This window comes from Equus asinus, chromosome 1, assembly GCF_041296235.1.
Source record: "Equus asinus isolate D_3611 breed Donkey chromosome 1, EquAss-T2T_v2, whole genome shotgun sequence".
NCBI lineage: Eukaryota > Metazoa > Chordata > Mammalia > Perissodactyla > Equidae > Equus > Equus asinus.
The window spans coordinates 100,580,370-100,597,667 of NC_091790.1; the positions used below are offsets into that span (position 1 = coordinate 100,580,370).

The following is a 17,298-nucleotide window of genomic DNA, read 5'->3' on the forward strand; positions in this document are numbered from 1 at the left end:
GAGGTCCCCAAGCCACCGCCACCACAGCGAACCTCGCCTACAGCCCGCCCTGGGCCCGTGTCGTCATTGCTCCGCGCCCGGCCGCCACACTGCTCGGCGCTTCCGGCCGCGAGGACGTGATGGGCGGGGTAGGATGGCGTCAAGAGGGAGCGCGCCGGAAGCGGGCGCGGGCCGGGCGGAAGTGGTGGGGCGGAGCGCGGAGGCGATGGGGGGCGGCGGCAGAGGCTGGCGATGAGCGGCGGGAGCGCGTGAGCGGGCCGGCGGGCGAGGCTGGGGGGCCCCGGAGAGCGAGCCGCAGGGCGGAGGGCGGGGGCGCCAGCGCTCCAGGCGGCGGGCGGCGGCCAGGGCGCAGCGGCAGCGGCCAGGGCGCGGCGGCCGAGAAGATGGCGGACGGCGACAGCGGCAGCGAGCGCGGCGGCGGCGGGCCCGGCGGCTTCCAGCCCGCGTCCCGCGGCAGCGGCGGCGAGCAGGAGACGCAGGAGCTGGCCTCGAAGCGGCTGGACATCCAGAACAAGCGCTTCTACCTGGACGTGAAGCAGAACGCCAAGGGCCGCTTCCTCAAGATCGCCGAGGTGGGCGCGGGCGGCTCCAAGAGCCGCCTCACGCTGTCCATGGCGGTGGCCGCCGAGTTCCGCGACTACCTGGGCGACTTCATCGAGCACTACGCGCAGCTGGGCCCCAGCAGCCCCGAGCAGGTGGCGGCGGCGGCAGGTGCTGAGGAGGGCGGCGGGCCGCGGCGCGCACTCAAGAGCGAGTTCCTGGTGCGCGAGAACCGCAAGTACTACCTGGACCTTAAGGAGAACCAGCGCGGCCGCTTCCTGCGCATCCGCCAGACAGTCAACCGCGGCGGCGGCCCCGGGCCCGGCGGCCTGCAGAGCGGACAGACCATCGCCCTGCCCGCCCAGGGCCTCATCGAGTTCCGCGATGCCCTGGCCAAGCTCATCGACGACTACGGTGGCGAGGATGACGAGCTGGCGGGGGGCCCGGGCGGCGGCGGGGGCCCCGGGGGCGGCCTGTACGGAGAGCTCCCGGAAGGCACCTCCATCACGGTGGACTCGAAGCGCTTTTTCTTCGACGTGGGGTGCAACAAGTATGGGGTGTTCCTGCGTGTGAGCGAGGTGAAGCCGTCCTACCGCAACGCCATCACCGTCCCCTTTAAGGCCTGGGGCAAGTTCGGGGGCGCTTTTTGTCGGTATGCGGATGAGATGAAAGAGATCCAGGAGCGGCAGAGGGATAAACTTTATGAGCGACGCGGCGGAGACGAGTCCGAGGGAGAGGAGGTGGATGAGGATTGAAACGCGCAGCATCCCCTATGGGCCTCCCCACCCCACCAGCGTCCCCTTGGCTAGAGAGCTCCCCTTCCTGCTCGTCCCCAGTGAGCTAGTGGAGTGGGAGCAAGGGAGGCCCAGAGGGAGAAAACAACGTTTAAAATAAAATAGTTAATTAGGAGAAATAACCATAAGAGAACAGTCACGGACAATTAGAGAACAGCAGTAAATTTCCAAGAACTGACAGCAACCCGCAAAGAAAGGACAACAGCTTCTCCTCAACTGAGCAAAATAGTCTCAGCTTCTGTTGTTTTCCCAACTGAGGTTCCTAAACACTTTAGGTTAACCCTGGAAGGGATAGATCCTCGCACATCGTGGGCCAAGGAACACTCGAGTTACCCGGACCTGTTGATAACAGCTGAATTTGCATTCTATCTGGGTAACCTGGACTAAAGGTCTCTCCAGACCTTGCTGTTAAAGTGTCTGTCCCTCCACCTCCATTGAAATCAGCATTTTGGATCTAGGTCTTCATAGGAATCTTGAGAAGAGAGAGGCCTTTGCAGTTACCCAGTTGAGGGTATAAGTTTCATGAAGAGGAATGCAACTCTAAATAATCATGGACAGAGCAAAATAATTCAAGAAGCCACCGGGGAATACAGAAACAAATTGGATCCATTTTGTTTAAAATGGTTTTGCATGGAACCTGGATCAAGGTCTGTGTGTTTTCTTTGCAGAATTGTTTTCTGGGATGCAAATGGGTTCAGATGTCAATCCTTCAACTAGAATCCATTACTAAAATATTGTAAAAGTTGGCAAAAATTTTTCAAAGATAAAAGAGCAGTTTTACATTGGGGGTTGCTGAGGTAGGCACAAAAAGAAATCAGGCACAAAGCACAAGGAAAACTGTTTGAGTGGATTGGTTGCTGCTCACTAAAGTTCTTCCCCTGATCTCCAAATATGGAGGTCATTACCAAGAAATGGCTTAGGTGTGAATGAGAGCCAGATCCCTGTGGCTCCACCGGGTGAGCCAGTGAATTATGGCTAATTTGGCCGTGTCAGCCACTGGATGGCTGGATTTTAAACCGTAAAACTTGAAGATATCTACAAAAGGTACAGTTGTGGCTACAAGCCTGAGCTTTAATGGAATATACATCCTCACAGAGAAGTTGGAAATAACCAAAACTGAAGTCTTCATCTACCTTCAGTTTAATCTGTGGATTTGTTCAAATACTAAAGATCCTCAGGTCCAGAATTCCAGCATCGTTTATTCTTTTAAAATAAATTTTTAAGAACTTGATCCATTGTTTCAGTACCTCACAATCAAAGTTGGCAAATGATGCATGAGTGATTCAAGCAGCATGCCCTTTGGAAGCTGAAATCCATCTGAATGGAGCTGAAGTGAACATGAATATGCTGACTATATCCTGGAAGCATTTTTATACCATCTTGAAATTTCAACAAACTGGCTTTTGCTAGTTTATCCAGCTGTCTTTCAAGAATAAAAGTTGGGGTTTTCAAGGATCGCCTCTTCTATATTTTAAATGGATTTTCCATAAAAATGATTTTTACTAATCAAGTTAATCCCAACCCATCAAAAGGTATTCCTAGAGATGTAGATCTAGGTAACTTCAAATTGAATGGGAGCTAATGTTCTTTCCAAAGTTTTCAGGTATTCTTTGTGCGACACCTTCTCAACCGGGAGGCAAGTAACCCCACCTCCACAATCTTAGTATTTTGTTTTTTAACTGCATGCCTGCCCTTTATTTGAGCTGCCTTTTAATTTATTGCATACCCTTTTTATCTTATTTTGGTATTATTCAACCTCTACAATCTTTTTGTATTTATTGGGAATAAGTAATATACAAAAAGGTCGTTTTCATGCATTGTGGCTGAGAGAGGGAAATAATTGTGTAAATAAAATTAGGCTTTTTTAAAAATTAGACTATGATTCAGAATATTGTTGATCTTAGATTTTTAACAAAAGTGGAAGAGCCACAGACATTGGTGCCCTTTTCAGACTATTTCTCTACTCTCATCATCCACAGTAGACTTTTTAAACAGATTTTTTTTAGAGCTTTTCTTTTTTTTTTTAATTTTTCTCCGTTGCAAAGAATGTTTCCTAAATTGTATGGGAGCAATAGTATTTTTGATGTTTTAATGACATCCGTATACTTGTACTGTATTTTGTACTACAAGGCAGCTGTTTTCAATAATGTCCTGCTGTATTTACCTATGTGTTTTGAGTGTTTCTTTCTTTGCTGCGGAGAACAAATCCCTAAGTAGTTTTAGTAAAGGAGCTGAGAAGCTAGCATTAGGTTTGCAAAAACTGTTTTAAGTTTCAAACTCTGAGGCAGCAATGAAAATTAAGGTTGCAGCTATTAGTTGATTGCTGTAACTTTTTCATTTTCAAACCATGTACAATTCCTGTATAGACCAACTTGTTTTCTTGCTTCAGTGGTGATTCTTTTGCTCAGCTGCAGTGAGCCAGTTCAATTTTGCAAAGGTGCAGTACCTCTCCTTTTTAAGGGGTTGGTTTATTCTGTTTTCTTTTCATTTGGCTGAATTGCAGTAACTAGCCCTGCCTTTCTATCCTGTAGAAATGACAGGGTCTTCACAATCCTTCACCGGTGGCTACTAAGCTATAATTAGCTGAATAGAAAGAATGTGGAAGTGGTCTGAGGCATATAGAGTATATGCCAAGAACACTACCATATATGGCATCAGCTTTGGTTACCAGAGAAATTTTCTTAGTCATTAGACCATATAACAGTAATATATCATATGTAAATCTTTAGATATCAATTTGAGAATCCTCCAAAAAAAGGAGCAAAGAATGCATAAGCTATGTGTTGAAAAAAGTAATTTATATTAAAATTTTGACCTGCCTATGTAAAGATTAAGTGGTAAATGTCATAGTGGTGGGTTTTTAAGTCTTAACCAATCTCAAAGGTTTGTTCTCCTGCAGGGGCTGGTTCATGGCCTCTCTTCCCACTGCAGGAAGATTACAGAAGGATGTGGATTAATTGTAGCATTTCACTTATCCTCATTCCAGTCACTTGGGACAATAGAAATCTGCAAAGCGCCGAGACTACATTTCTGATGTGTGGTTTGTTAAACAAGGCAATATTAATGGGCCATCTTTCAGAGCTCGTTTATAAATATTGCTTATTAATGCAAATGTTTTCTGATAAATCCAGTCAGAAAATGGCATTGTGCAGACTATGGGAAACAACCAATGTCTTTTGTTTTGTTTTTCAACCACTACTATGAACAGTGATTTAGGGCTTGTTTTTTAACTTTGGCAAACATCCCAGCTAATCACATGTTCAAAATAGTCATATTCCTGAGAAGTAGGTAACTAAAATCACTTTAGAGATAATTGGTAGAATGTTTGTTTCTCAAACTACTGCAGTACAGATGTGAGAAGTCAAATTTTAGAAACAGGATCAAAAAAGCAAAACTCTGATGAGATCCTACTATTCCTTTCTGGTTTCTATTGTCCCTTCTTGTCATTCAAGTAGAACAGCAGTTCTAGGCAGCAGAGAAACTTCTCAGTGCATATGCTGCACAGAACAAAATGTAAGTCTGTATGGCACCAAAAATCAAAGTGAGAACCAAACCAAAAACCCAGACACCCTATGTTACTATGGGAGGTATGTAGGTGGTATAAATGACTGTAGCTGTGATACACACATGGCTACTTGTCAAGTCACTTTCCATAATTATTTACTGCAAAATGATTGAGAGGCTTTAGGTGCAGGCAGCCGTTCACCTCCTGCTTCCTTTGTTACCTCTCGAACACTTTGCAATAAATTGCAGGTCTTCTAAGTCAAGCTTCAGTTTTTCTCAAAACAAAACAATTATCCTGTCTTATCTGAAAATGCAGGGTTGTGGGCTAAAGAGGCTGGTTATAATAATGCCCTCATATTGAGTGGTCTGTAAATGGCTGCACACTTCAGGCACTAGAGTTGCTGAGGATGCTTTGTTAAATGTGACCTTTACAGAGGGGTAGAATGTTATCTACACAAGGTATTAAAAGGTGACTATTCATTTGCGTCTACCTTGCTCTTGAGGTGGATGAAATTAAGGAGTAGCTTGAGTGTGTAAGCCATGCACATAAGTATTCTTCACTGTAAATTTTGTTTTCATTTTTAACCCACTTATGGTACTTTGTCCAATGCACAACTGATCTCTCAGTAGATATTCATTTGAAAATAGTGTGGCCTTGATCAGTGCGAAGGGGAAGGAGAGAAATGACTTTTTGCTTGTGTAAAAATGACTCGTTTGCTGAGAGTCGTTCTGTAGCACTCTTAGTATCTAATGCATTTGTGACCGGTCTCCTTTTTGATTGGGGAAGGTAATGTTTTTGACCCTGGGGTTATTAATTCAATTGAGTTGTCTTCTATTTTTAGGAAGTATCAGAATTGCTCTGATAAGTAACAAAGTTGACTGCTTTGATGTCCAATCTCAGGTTTTAGAATATATATAGTGATGTAAAATCCCAACGTTAACTCTTAAAACAATTTTCATTTAGTACACCCTGAAAGTCACACGCATAAGCCCTGCTCAGAGAGCAGAGCCTCCATTTTTTTTGCTCCTTTTCCACTTTGTACGTCACTTGAGAAAGTGTCGAGTAATTTTACATTGTATATTTCCATTTTAACCCTGACTGTCTCTCAAAGATAAAGCACTTTTTTATCATGAAATACATGGAATCTTTATGTGATGTGGATCATGATTTCTCAGGCTCCCGTAGATAATCTGCTTATGAATATTGTTCTAACTCTGTGTAAGAAGAGTAGAAATCTTTGCTAATGTTAGAAAGTTTGTATTATTGATCCAGAATGCATTTTGCTAGCTTCCAATGGACGGGAGAGTAAACAATGCTGCATTCACAATTTAATAAGTTACTTTCCCTTGAGCCTTAAGGTAACTTTTTTTTTTCTGTCAACAGTAGCACTGAAGTGATCATAAATGAATGAGATTATCAGTTTTCAGGTTGGTTTTAGAGTACTGTATGTCAATTAGCTGTCTTCCTAAACAGTTAACTATTCCCATTGAATAAACTGGATAATGGGTGTGTAGGGAGGGTTGGGGAGGGGGGGAGTTGGTTTGTAGAAAAGAAAAAAGAAAAAAAGAACCACGTTTACCTTAAGAAAAATATAGACAAAAAAGAAAAAAGTGCATGTCAATGCCCTGTTTGAAATTCCAGACATAAGGTGGAAATGGCACTTTATAAATTCATTTCCCCTGTTTTTAATCTAGAAAGCAAAGTCATTAATTTTCAGTTAGCCCCCAGAAGTTTCAAGAGTAGCAGACTCTTGAGTGGTGAGTTCTCTTAATATATCTAACTTTGCTTTTTATTTAAACTCACTGTTCCCAGCTCTCAGTCCTAAAACGTAGTTTCCTTACTGATAGATTTAACAGACTCTTAGTTCAACAAATATGGTCCACTTGTCTACCAAAATTGAATTTGGGAAAATGAAAAAATACAATCGCATCATGAAGACTTATTACTCTAGCAATTTCCAATTGATAGTGGTGCCCCTGATCTAAGTAAGACCTTTGTGAATGTATTTTATATTTCCTAATGAAATAGGAAATATGCTGTCAGTGTAATCACCTTTATTCACAATCTTTTACTTTTCATTTGAAAATCTAACTCATGCCTCTTGTATTAGACATTCCAGTTTGGATAGGTAAGCCATGTTAAAACAACAGCAAATGTCATAGTGTTAGTTTCACTGCTCAGTAGGACTCCTAATAAAGGGAGGGCAGACCTTTATTCGAAGCTAAAGTGTTTTTTTTTCATAGGTGATTCTAACAAATGTTTTGATAAGTGTATGACTGCTCTTAATGAGATTTTGAGTCTAGGAGCAAATTTCATTTTCTTTGTGGTATATGTAAAGTATCAATTGACATGGACAAGAGAGGGCTGATTATATCTTTGATATGATGAAATGTGGGCCCAGAATTTAAGAGAGAAAGCAGTAGACCTAGTCAAGTTCATTGTCCACCTGAATATTGCAGGAGACATGAGTTTGTTTTTATTTTCCTACCTTCAATAACTTCATTGGCTAACTCTTTAAAAAAAATTGATTTAGACCACCTCTTATTTCTTAAAGGCAAACTTTCGTCCCCAGACTTACCCTGTGTTGCAAGATCAGGCTGGTTCAAAAAATCTCGATATTTGGAAATAGAATGGCAAGTAGTATATTTCTTCCCTTTTTAAATTCCTTTTTCAGGGACATATAAGTGCAGGTAGAGTCCCAAGAAATTGAAAAACAGGATTGTATTACTAAGCACATTTGTGTTGTAGGAATTTGGGAGTTGCATTTTAAACTCTTCAGATATGAAGCATAAGCCCTATTCTCTCAGCCTACACATCACTTCTGTGTACAAACGTCTCTGGATTCCTAGAAGTTAATAGATTGGGCAAAAGTTGAGAAACTGATTTTAAATCAGTATATAGCATACTTAGAAAGTCTAGTTTTGCATGTTATGGTAGCAGGCAACTATATTTGAGTTTTTTCCAATGATTATCAATATTTGAATAATTAAGATTATCAGTGTATTCTGACTTCTTTTTTCCTAAAGTTCTAGAACAATTATTAGGGATTTATTCTTCCTTTTGCACCTTCATGCAGGTCTTTTTCCAAGATCGTTTTTAAAAGTCCATCCGTCTTCTGATCCATTTCCAGATAACACTTTGCATTCTATGGGAACCTTCACTGCCAGTCATATCTACCAGGGGCTTCCTTACACTAGATTCTTCACTCCAGAGTTGGGACTGATGTCCTGGAAGTAGAGAATCTACAGAATTAATTTGAATTAATTAAAACCAAATCTTGATAGCAGGAGACAGAGCTTCCTGATCTAGATGTACAACTAGAGTTTAGGTTGCAAGTTACTTTAAAAGGGGTTTTGGGAGGATGTCTTCGGTCTCTGTAAATACCCACATGCTTGTGCATTGTAAACCAAGTGTGTATTCCTGTGTATGAATTTGTAGAACTGATTTCTGCTTCAAGAGAAGCCGCACCTTTAACTTTATAAGGCTCCCTCCACCTGTAACCATATAAATATTTGTAAATAGAACACTAAAATTTGTAGTGATAGAATCAATTTGGGAATATCTGCTGAGAGACCAAAAAGTTCATTTTTTTAAGTACCTTGGCTAAAGAGTAAAGATTATTCCTCTTATTTTTTAAAAGAAGAATGCACTTTAACAAACACAGCTGCATGGGCAATTCACACAAATCCGTGAAGTGCAGTACCCATTCAGAAGTCACACTTCCTGGAAACCGTTCAAAAGCAGAGTCTACACGGGCTGTTGATCTCACTGCCTGGAGGTTGAAGCTCAGATTCCAGTCAATTTCAAGACTAGCAGGGCTGCTTCGAAAGAGCAATGTGAATACAGCCAGAAGCTTCAGACAGGTCTGTAAAATGGCAGGTCCCATATTTACCACTAACTAGCAAAACTGACAGAAAAACTCATAGAGAAAAACGTTTAAGAATCCTTACTGCTGGTGTGTACTCCTTACAATAGCAGACTTTTGCAAATGGAGTTTTACAGTCTATATTTAAAAAATTGTATGTTTGTAACAAATAAAGTATGCGGAAAAGTGAATGACAGTCTTGTGATGGTGTCTAATTTAGGGAATTACATGGCGCCGGGGAGGGAAATACCACACACCATCTGCTGGGGTTCATAAGTGGGTCTGGAATTGGGTGAGTTCCTACTCGGAATGACTTAAAAGCCATTGCACATTTAATCTGAAGTAGAGCCTGTTAGTTCAAGAGCTTCAGGATTCCAATAACCTTTTCTAGTTAGTAAGCAATCTGGAGAAAATCAGAGTTGCAAATTAGTTTCATGCTTTGGTTCCTATCTTTGTACTTGTTGCTTCCCCTAATTTCATCATTTTCTACTGGCTCTCGGGCTCTCTCATTTTCAATGGATGTAAAGAAACTGTTCCTTCGTCGTTTGTCGTCATAACTGACTGCTCAGGAAGTAGATTAGTCCAAGTCATCTCTTAGCCCAATGTTAAAGGAAAAATTGGTTATATCCATAGATCCTAGCCATGGTTCTCAGACAATTTTATCTCAGGAACCCATTTACACTCTTAAAATTTACTGAAGACCCCCCAAGGAGCTTTAATCTTTCAGGGCTATATCACTGGATACCTATCATTAGAAATTGAACCATTTTTAAGGCAAAAATAAGCACACATTCGATCCACTATCAGAGCAATGACATCATGTCGTTACAGCCTTTGGAAAACAATAAACTTATGAGAGAATGAAAGTGAACAAGACAAATAATGTTAGGAAAGTGGTTTGACTTCTGCACTCCCTGAAAGTCTTGGGGACCTCGGGGGTTCTGGATCACCCTTTAAGAACCACTGAACTAGGGGCTGGCCCCGTGGCCGAGTGGTTGAGTTCGCGCGCTCCGCTGCAGGCGGCCCAGTGTTTCGTTAGTTCGAATCCTGGGCGCGGACATGGCACTGCTCATCAGACCACGCTGAGGCAGCGTCCCACATGCCACAACTAGAAGAACCCACAACGAAGAATACACAACTATGTACCGGGGGGCTTTGGGGAGAAAAAGGAAAAAATAAAATCTTTAAAAAAAAAAAAAAAAGAACCACTGAACTAGAGTGGTGTGTAAATTAGGTGAAGATGAGAGATGGGGTTGGAGAAGACTAAGATAGCTTAATCCTTTAGTTCTCCTCATGGTTTCTTTATATTAGAGGATCTTGCTGTAAAATAATTACTCCCTCTACCACCATCCCCCATGCACACACAGTTAAGTTTCCTGTGACTGTCCACTTCTACAGTCGCAGTGGTTCTCAGTGCTGACTACAGAACCACTTGGAGAGCCTCAAATACTGATGCCCAGGCACCACCCTAGACCAACTGGGTCAGAATCTTTGGGACGTAGACATAGGGTGTTTTGTGTTGGGCTCTACCCTTTTAAGCTCCCCCAAGTGATTCTAGGCAGGAACGAGAACCAGTGGTCTGTGGGATCTTGGGGTATAAAGAAGAGGAAGGTCTAGGAATCTGCTAAAGGAAAACAAAAGAAACTCGAGATTGTAGAGCATTCTTGAGAAAATGGCTTCCACCTTGTGGCTGTTGTGCCTACATTACCCACACCACCACTTAAACCTCGGAATAATTTACATTGAGAAAAGTTTGCAAATGGAATCGTCGAGCACTGTGTCAGTAGTGCCCTCACTGGGGAGACCTGGGAGTTTTTCTAGCTTAAAGAACCCTATTTAGTGTGCATTGGAGTCACTAGGGCTGATGACTGAGCCCCACCCTACCCCCCAAGCTTCTGATTCAGCAGGTCTGGGTGGAACGTGAGAAGCTGGATTTCTAACAAATTCCCAGGGGATGCTGATGCTGCTGGTGGGGACCACACTTTGAGACTCACTGCAGAAATCACAAAAGTTCAGGAAAAATTAGTTCAGTTATCGCCAACTGACAGAGGTTTCAGGAAGCATTTACACTGATGCTTTGGTTCAGCCATAGCCCTGCTGAATTTTTAGCTTGATGTGAAGTTGTCGTTGCACAACTTTGATGACTAAAGGTTGTAGCCTAAAGAGCTCTGTTGGAGCCAGCGCCTCAAGGAATAAGGCTATTACTTCATAGTTTGGGTATTTTGGATGTTATGAGCTAGGTTCTATCCCTGGCTCTGTCATAAACTAATAGTGTGACTCCAGGCAAGTATCTTTAACACATAAAAGTCCTTAAGGTTCTACAACAGTGTCTAGTTTCCCGGAGAAGCCATTAGGACTTAGGGAAATGAGAGCCACCTGGTGGTCAGTACTGAAATCTATTTAATAACCATTGTGAGGTCACATCACTTGTAACTTCATCCATTCATTATTTCGTAGCTACCATATGCAAGGTACTACAGTAGGTGTAGAAGATACGATCCATGGTCAAATGGTTGGGAGAAAGAACAGTAGAAAGCTTTTAGGAAGAACTAGGAGGAACTAAGGTACATTGGACTAAGGTATATTTAGGGCTCAAATGTTCTGGTTTATGTGACCCCAGGTCTCCAGGAGGCTAGGATGGGTACAGCTCAAATTTGCTAGATGCATCTCCCTCCTCAGTAAAATGCCTCTATGCAGTCTCAAATCCTGAGAAGCCACTTCCCCAGACCCCAGAGAGGAAGTGGGCCCAGCGTAGGTGGACAGAGGGAGGAAGGAGTGGGAGAATTGGCTCTGAGCCCTGGTCTGTGTTCTTTCCATTTTTCCTCTGGCATCACTCATCAAACAGTTAGAATCTGGGAGGGGTGAGGCCCCATTGCCTGGGCATGTGCCCCACGCTCTCACAGCTAGTGAGCAGTAGCCCTGGACTTTGACAGGTCCAGTAGGTACTCCTTCTCCTTGCCCATGCTTCCCTCAAGTGGGGTGACAGTGATTCCTAACAGGATCTGAGTAAACCAGTCTGCCTAGGTAATAACCAGACCTCAATCCAAGCAATAAAGAATTTGGTTTGCAACATCATTCCTGACCCAGGCCTTTACTCCTTATAGGAGACAGCACCATTAAAACTATAAAAGAAAATATTCCCCATGCAAGGTGTAACTTCTCTTCCACTTACAAGGTATTTAAGTAGGCCTCTCAGTGGGCCCAATTAAGGTCTGCAAACTCATTAGTGGCAAGAGTGAACACACATCTCACCCTGTTCTCTTATCTGCTATAACACGCTGCCACAGAAAGGACAACACTCCCATGCCAGGAGCCTGAGATGACACATGATGGATCCAGAGATACTCCACAAAGCTCTGCAAAACCTTGTATGGTTTCTGCAGAAAGGCTGTCATACGTAGAAACTGTGGGTCACACTCATCCATGTTTTCAGGATATGGTATCTGAGAACAAAATCAAAATAATTCCCCAAACTTAAAAAAAAGAAAAAAGAAAAACATGCCGATTTGGTTCATTTGTATCATTGACCAAGAAATAAAATGCTATAGTGTTCTATCAGGGTGAACAGCTTAGGATACCCAACTCAATTATAAGTACCAATGGCACCCGCTGTATGTTACAATCATGTTTTCCCTCCCAGAACACAAAAACTTCCAAAGTCACATTGCAGGAGGGGACTGGAACCAGAAAGGTACTCTGTACAAAGTCAGTGATACAGAGCAATGTGGACCTGAAATAGCCCCTTATATGCTAGGTTATATTTTCCCCGTCCTAGGTGTCAAAACAAGAAACAGCCAAGTTAATAAAAAAGAATCAGCAGTGGTCCATTTATTCAACTATTGGTCAGGATTCCCAGGGGGAGTTTACAGAACAGAGGCTGGGGGGATGGGCTGAGCCTATGGGTACAGGGCTGACCCAGACACAACTATCACACAGGCTTCCCATCTTCTCACTTTCAGGACTCGACTAGGAAGCCCTCTAGGGACTCCTAGACTGTGCCACCCTCAAAATTGTCCTATCCTTTGCCTCATTTATTCAGTACTCCTCATGATTGGCGGGCATCGTTTTGGTAGTTATAATCTCCAAACTTGGTGTGAACAGTAGAGAATCACTGTAAAGAAACAAACTGAATGTGCTCTCCTTCTCCAAACCCACTCCTTAAAGGTAACTACTGTTAAACAATTCACCATGCATCCCTCTGAAAACTTTTGATAATTTTAAAAATCTCAACAGTGTTAAGTGGCCATCATATTTTTGTATATATTGATAAATATTGACAAAATGTTATATTACCTCAATAGGTTAACTGATAAGGATTTCATTTTAGGTACATTAATGGCTATTTCCGTGGTATTTTCTAATGTACATATCTTATTATTAACTGCGCCACAAAGCCAACAACTCATGCAGAAATTTGGTTGAAAAGTAATTTAATTATTCATTATTTGAGGTTCTATTCAATAAGGCACAGGCAAATATATATCCTCTAGTAGTAAAACAAAAACTCTTGGGCTTCCAGAACTTAGAGCAAAATGTCTTTATTTCATGAGGAAATAAAGCATAAATGGACAAATGGAGCATTTGCTGATTGCATTTCATAGATCTCTTCCACTCTGTGTGTATTTCCCTTTCAGGTAAACAACTTGCATTTAAAATTAATGTCACTAGATGAAGTGATTCTCTGCTTAAAAGTCATTCAATTAGGTACAAGGATCCAGTTGCCCTTATCTTTTGTGTTATGAGACTATTTTTCAATTTAGGAATAAGAAAATTTTTGGGTTTTTTTATTTGTTATATGACCTACGCTGAGTTTTTCTCTCTGTTTAAAATAATTCCTGACCATACCTACATCTAGCTGCTTCTCATCTTGAAGCTTTGGCTTAGAATTCAGAAAGAGCCTTTATGAATATGTATTGTGTCCCCTGTAACACATAGTTCAGAACATAAAGGGGGGTCCCTACCCTCTAGTATAAATAATATAAAAAGAGAAAGCATGTTAGGGTCTCAGGAAGAATGGCAGAAAACAGTCTTCTGAGGGAAGGAGAGCTGCTGTTGTCAGCAATATGGAATGTTCTAGTCCAGCAGCTGGTGACGTCACTCAGGTGAGTGACTCTTCAGGGCAATGGGATCTTATTTGTCTGCTCCTCATCTGACACCACACCTTTTCTGGGGAGACTGCAAGCTTTCTTTTGGATACAACTGCTAACTCTCCCAAACCTTTGTCATATCAGGGTTTCCTCTTTTGTGGACAAGACTTAGGATAGAAACAAGTTTGTGAGAAGTTTTTGGGGTTTTCGTTGCTGTTTCTACTCTGTACCTACCATTTAGCCTTGAAAGGCCACAGTTTGAGGGAGCCAGCTCTTCTATTTTCCCTAAGAGTTGTTCTCACCTACCCTCTCAGGACCAGGACTGATATCATTACGGGGGTTTCTTCTAGAGCAGGGCTGGAGGCAGCGGTCTTTCTTTGGGTTATTAAGCCTAACAGCGGGCCTTTCCAAACACATGAAATAAAGACCACAGACCTGGTCTTCCCAGGATTCAGGAACTAGGAAGTGGAATGTTTTCACTGCAGTTACTTTGAAACAAGGAGGCACATTTAATCTCTGCTCAGGAGAAGGTGCTAAATTTCCGTTGTTAAATTTCCATAAATACTAATAGATTACTGACAAAGGGGATGTTCCAATTACAACTCTTCAGACTGATCCAGGCTCCCAGAAGAAGAGCTGAACTACTCTCCATAACTGGCAATGATTCAGTGCCCTGTGCTAGAACCACTTTGTGGCATTCTAGATTGACTCATGGCTGAAGAGCAGCAACAGTTAAGAATATGAATATTCTGTGGCCGGCCCGGTGGCACAGCGGTTAAGTTCGTACACTCTGCTTCGGCAGCCTGAGGTTCACCGGTTTGGATCCCAGGTGCGGACGTATGCCACGCTGTGGCAGGCGTCCTACATATACAGTAGAGGAAGCTGGGCACGGATATTAGTTCAGGGCCAGTCTTCCTCAGCAAAAAGAGGAGGATTGGCTGCAGATGTTAGCTCAGGCTAATCTTCCACAAAAGAAAACAAAACAATATGAATATTCTACCATGGCAGTTTCTGGATACTTTATTTGGATCCTGGAGATTCTGGATACATAAAGGTAAAAGCAAAATGCAAATGTATAAGAAATAGGTATAGACAATTAATAGAAAAACGTAATACGAATGATCCATAATTACATGAAAATATGTTCAATCTCATAAGAGAAATGCAAATTAAAACTACAGAGATTCTATTTCTTACCTACCAGATCAGCAAAGAAAACAGTCTGACAGCAAACTCCACTGGCAATTCTGTGGATAAACAGGCACTTTTATATATTGCTATGGGAATGCACCATCCCCTGTGAAAGGATTTGGCAATATCTAGCAAAATTATCTAAGTTACTCTTTGATTCAGCAATCCCACTTCTGGAAATCTACTCAAAAGACATATTGACAACAGTGTGAATAATGCACAGCAGCTGGGGCCCTTGGTCATTTTGCTTCCTTAGTGAAAGTCTGCAAGGTGAATTCTTATGGCCATAACATTTACTTTGTTTTTCATTTTTGGCCAAATGTCTGTTTTGAACTATTATAAATATACTGTAATCCTAACCTTTTCATTTACGGTTAAGCTGAGCAATGTTTTAGTTGGCATAACAAAAGAATTTCCTTATTTTTTTGTCTTTTCACTGACTACAAGTCAAATTTGAGGAGCCTCAGAACATTGTTTAAGAAGAAATTATAAGCAGGTGGGGGGGTTCTGTTTGGGTTTTTTTGGTGGTTTTTTGTTTGTTTTTTGATGAGGAAGATTGGCCCTGAGCTAATATCTGTTGCCAATCTTCCTCTGCTTTGTACATGGGACACTGCCACATCATGACTTGGAGTGTAGATCCACACCCAGGATCCGAACCCGCGAACCTCAGGCTGCTGAAGTGGAGTGTGCAGACTTAATCACTCATTACACCACCAGCCTTGCCCAGGTAGGGTTTTTTTTAATAAACAGAGGTTAGCATTCTTTACGCTTTTACATGTTGCTTTCTTCTTTCTTTAGTCTAACTTTTTAAAATAGACAATATGTTCACGTTTCAAAATCAAAACTAGGTAAAAAGGAAATCAAGAAGTTTTGTTCCTGTCTCCATCCATCCCCATCCTTCCCATGGGTAGCATTAGCCTGCCCAGTCCCATTTTGTCTGTTGTCTCAGCATCCCATCCAGTTTAGCACTTGTCCAGGATTTTTCAGTTTTTACAAGGTAATATTTCTACTTTTATTAAAACAAGCAGAGGGGGCTGGCTCTGTGGCCGAGTGGTTAAGTTCATGCGCTCTGCTGTGGCGGTCCAGGGTTCGGATCCTGGGCGTGGACATGGCACCGCTCAACAGGCCACATTGAGGCAGCGTCCCACATCCCACAACTAGAAGGACCTGCAACGAAGATATACAACTGTGTACAGGGGGGGTTTGGGGAGATAAAGCAGAAAAAAAAAAAAAAGATTGGCAACAGTTGTTAGCCCAGGTGCCAATCTTAAAAAAAAAAAAAGCAGATATGAGTTTAGTGGACTCTTAGTTTGACATGGTTTAGTATTGTGTGTGAAAACTAATAAACAGAAACATAATTTAAAATGGAATCGGGATGGTGTCAAGATGGCAGCATAGTTTGACTCTGAACTCACCTCTTCCCATGGACATGACAAATTTACAACTACTCTTGGAACAATTACCCCTGAGAGAGAACTGAAATCTGGATAAAAAGAACCCCCACAACAAGGGATGGTGCTGACTGAGGTGGAAGAGGCAGAAATTCCTTTCTGGAGAGAAAAAAGCCACCTTCGAGCTGCAGTGCCTCACAGCCAGCCAGGAACAATCTTAAGGTAGAAAGCCTTCCCTGGAGGAGTAGGGGATCTGGGTGGGGGAGTGTTACCACAATAAGAAACTTTTGGACTCAGCACAACCAAGACAAGGGTCATAATATCTGGCTTTGCTGGCTATTAACTACAACAGGGAATACCCCCAGAAAAGCTATTAGACATAAGGGGGAGAAAAGCCTGGTCTTAAAGGGCCCATGCACAAATTCACCCATTTTGGAAAGCAACCTAAAATCACCAGAAAGAAAGGTGCACAGTCCTTTGGTGAAAAGAGACTCACCTGATAGGCTCGGGGTGCATCTCAGTGAGAGGTGAGACCTCCCCAGGGACTGAGACATTGGCAGCAGCCATTATTGTGACCTAGTACAGGCGTGCTGACACAGACATTGGCAGATGCTGTTGCAGTTCTTCCCCTGCCTTGTTAGCCCAGGGGTCTGCGCCACCCAGGAGAGTATCAATTTAATCCAGCTCAGCCAAGGCAGGCAGCCTGCCCTAGGGGCTGGCCTCACCTGAAAGCAAGACCTCAGTTAACTTGTGGGCCCCATAAGCAGGGTGCCTGGATCCTCTGCACTCAGGCAGTGTGTGCGTCTCTGCAGGGCAGGGCATGGGCGAGGGGCAGGCTTGCATTGGTGGAGTGTGTGGGCCCTCTACAGTGGGGTGAGTGGGTTTGCTTCAGGGGGTTAGTGTTTGTGTATGGGGCAGGACTGTG

General features: G+C 42.7%; 1 protein-coding gene across 1 annotated transcript; it reads left to right on the top strand.

Moving 5' to 3' along the window:
• The first annotated feature begins 176 nt into the window (after positions 1-176).
• PURB (purine rich element binding protein B) lies at positions 177-8,895 on the top strand. The gene has a single exon (XM_014828284.3). It carries the CDS (start codon positions 384-386, stop codon positions 1,293-1,295), a length of 912 nt encoding a protein of 303 aa, XP_014683770.3. The 5' UTR covers positions 177-383; the 3' UTR covers positions 1,296-8,895.
• The last annotated feature ends 8,403 nt before the right edge of the window (positions 8,896-17,298 follow it).

What these genes read in the sequence shown, in the direction of transcription:
- PURB (XM_014828284.3), top strand. Translation starts at nt 384, where the DNA reads ATGGCGGACGGCGACAGCGGCAGCGAGCGCGGCGGCGGCGGGCCCGGC.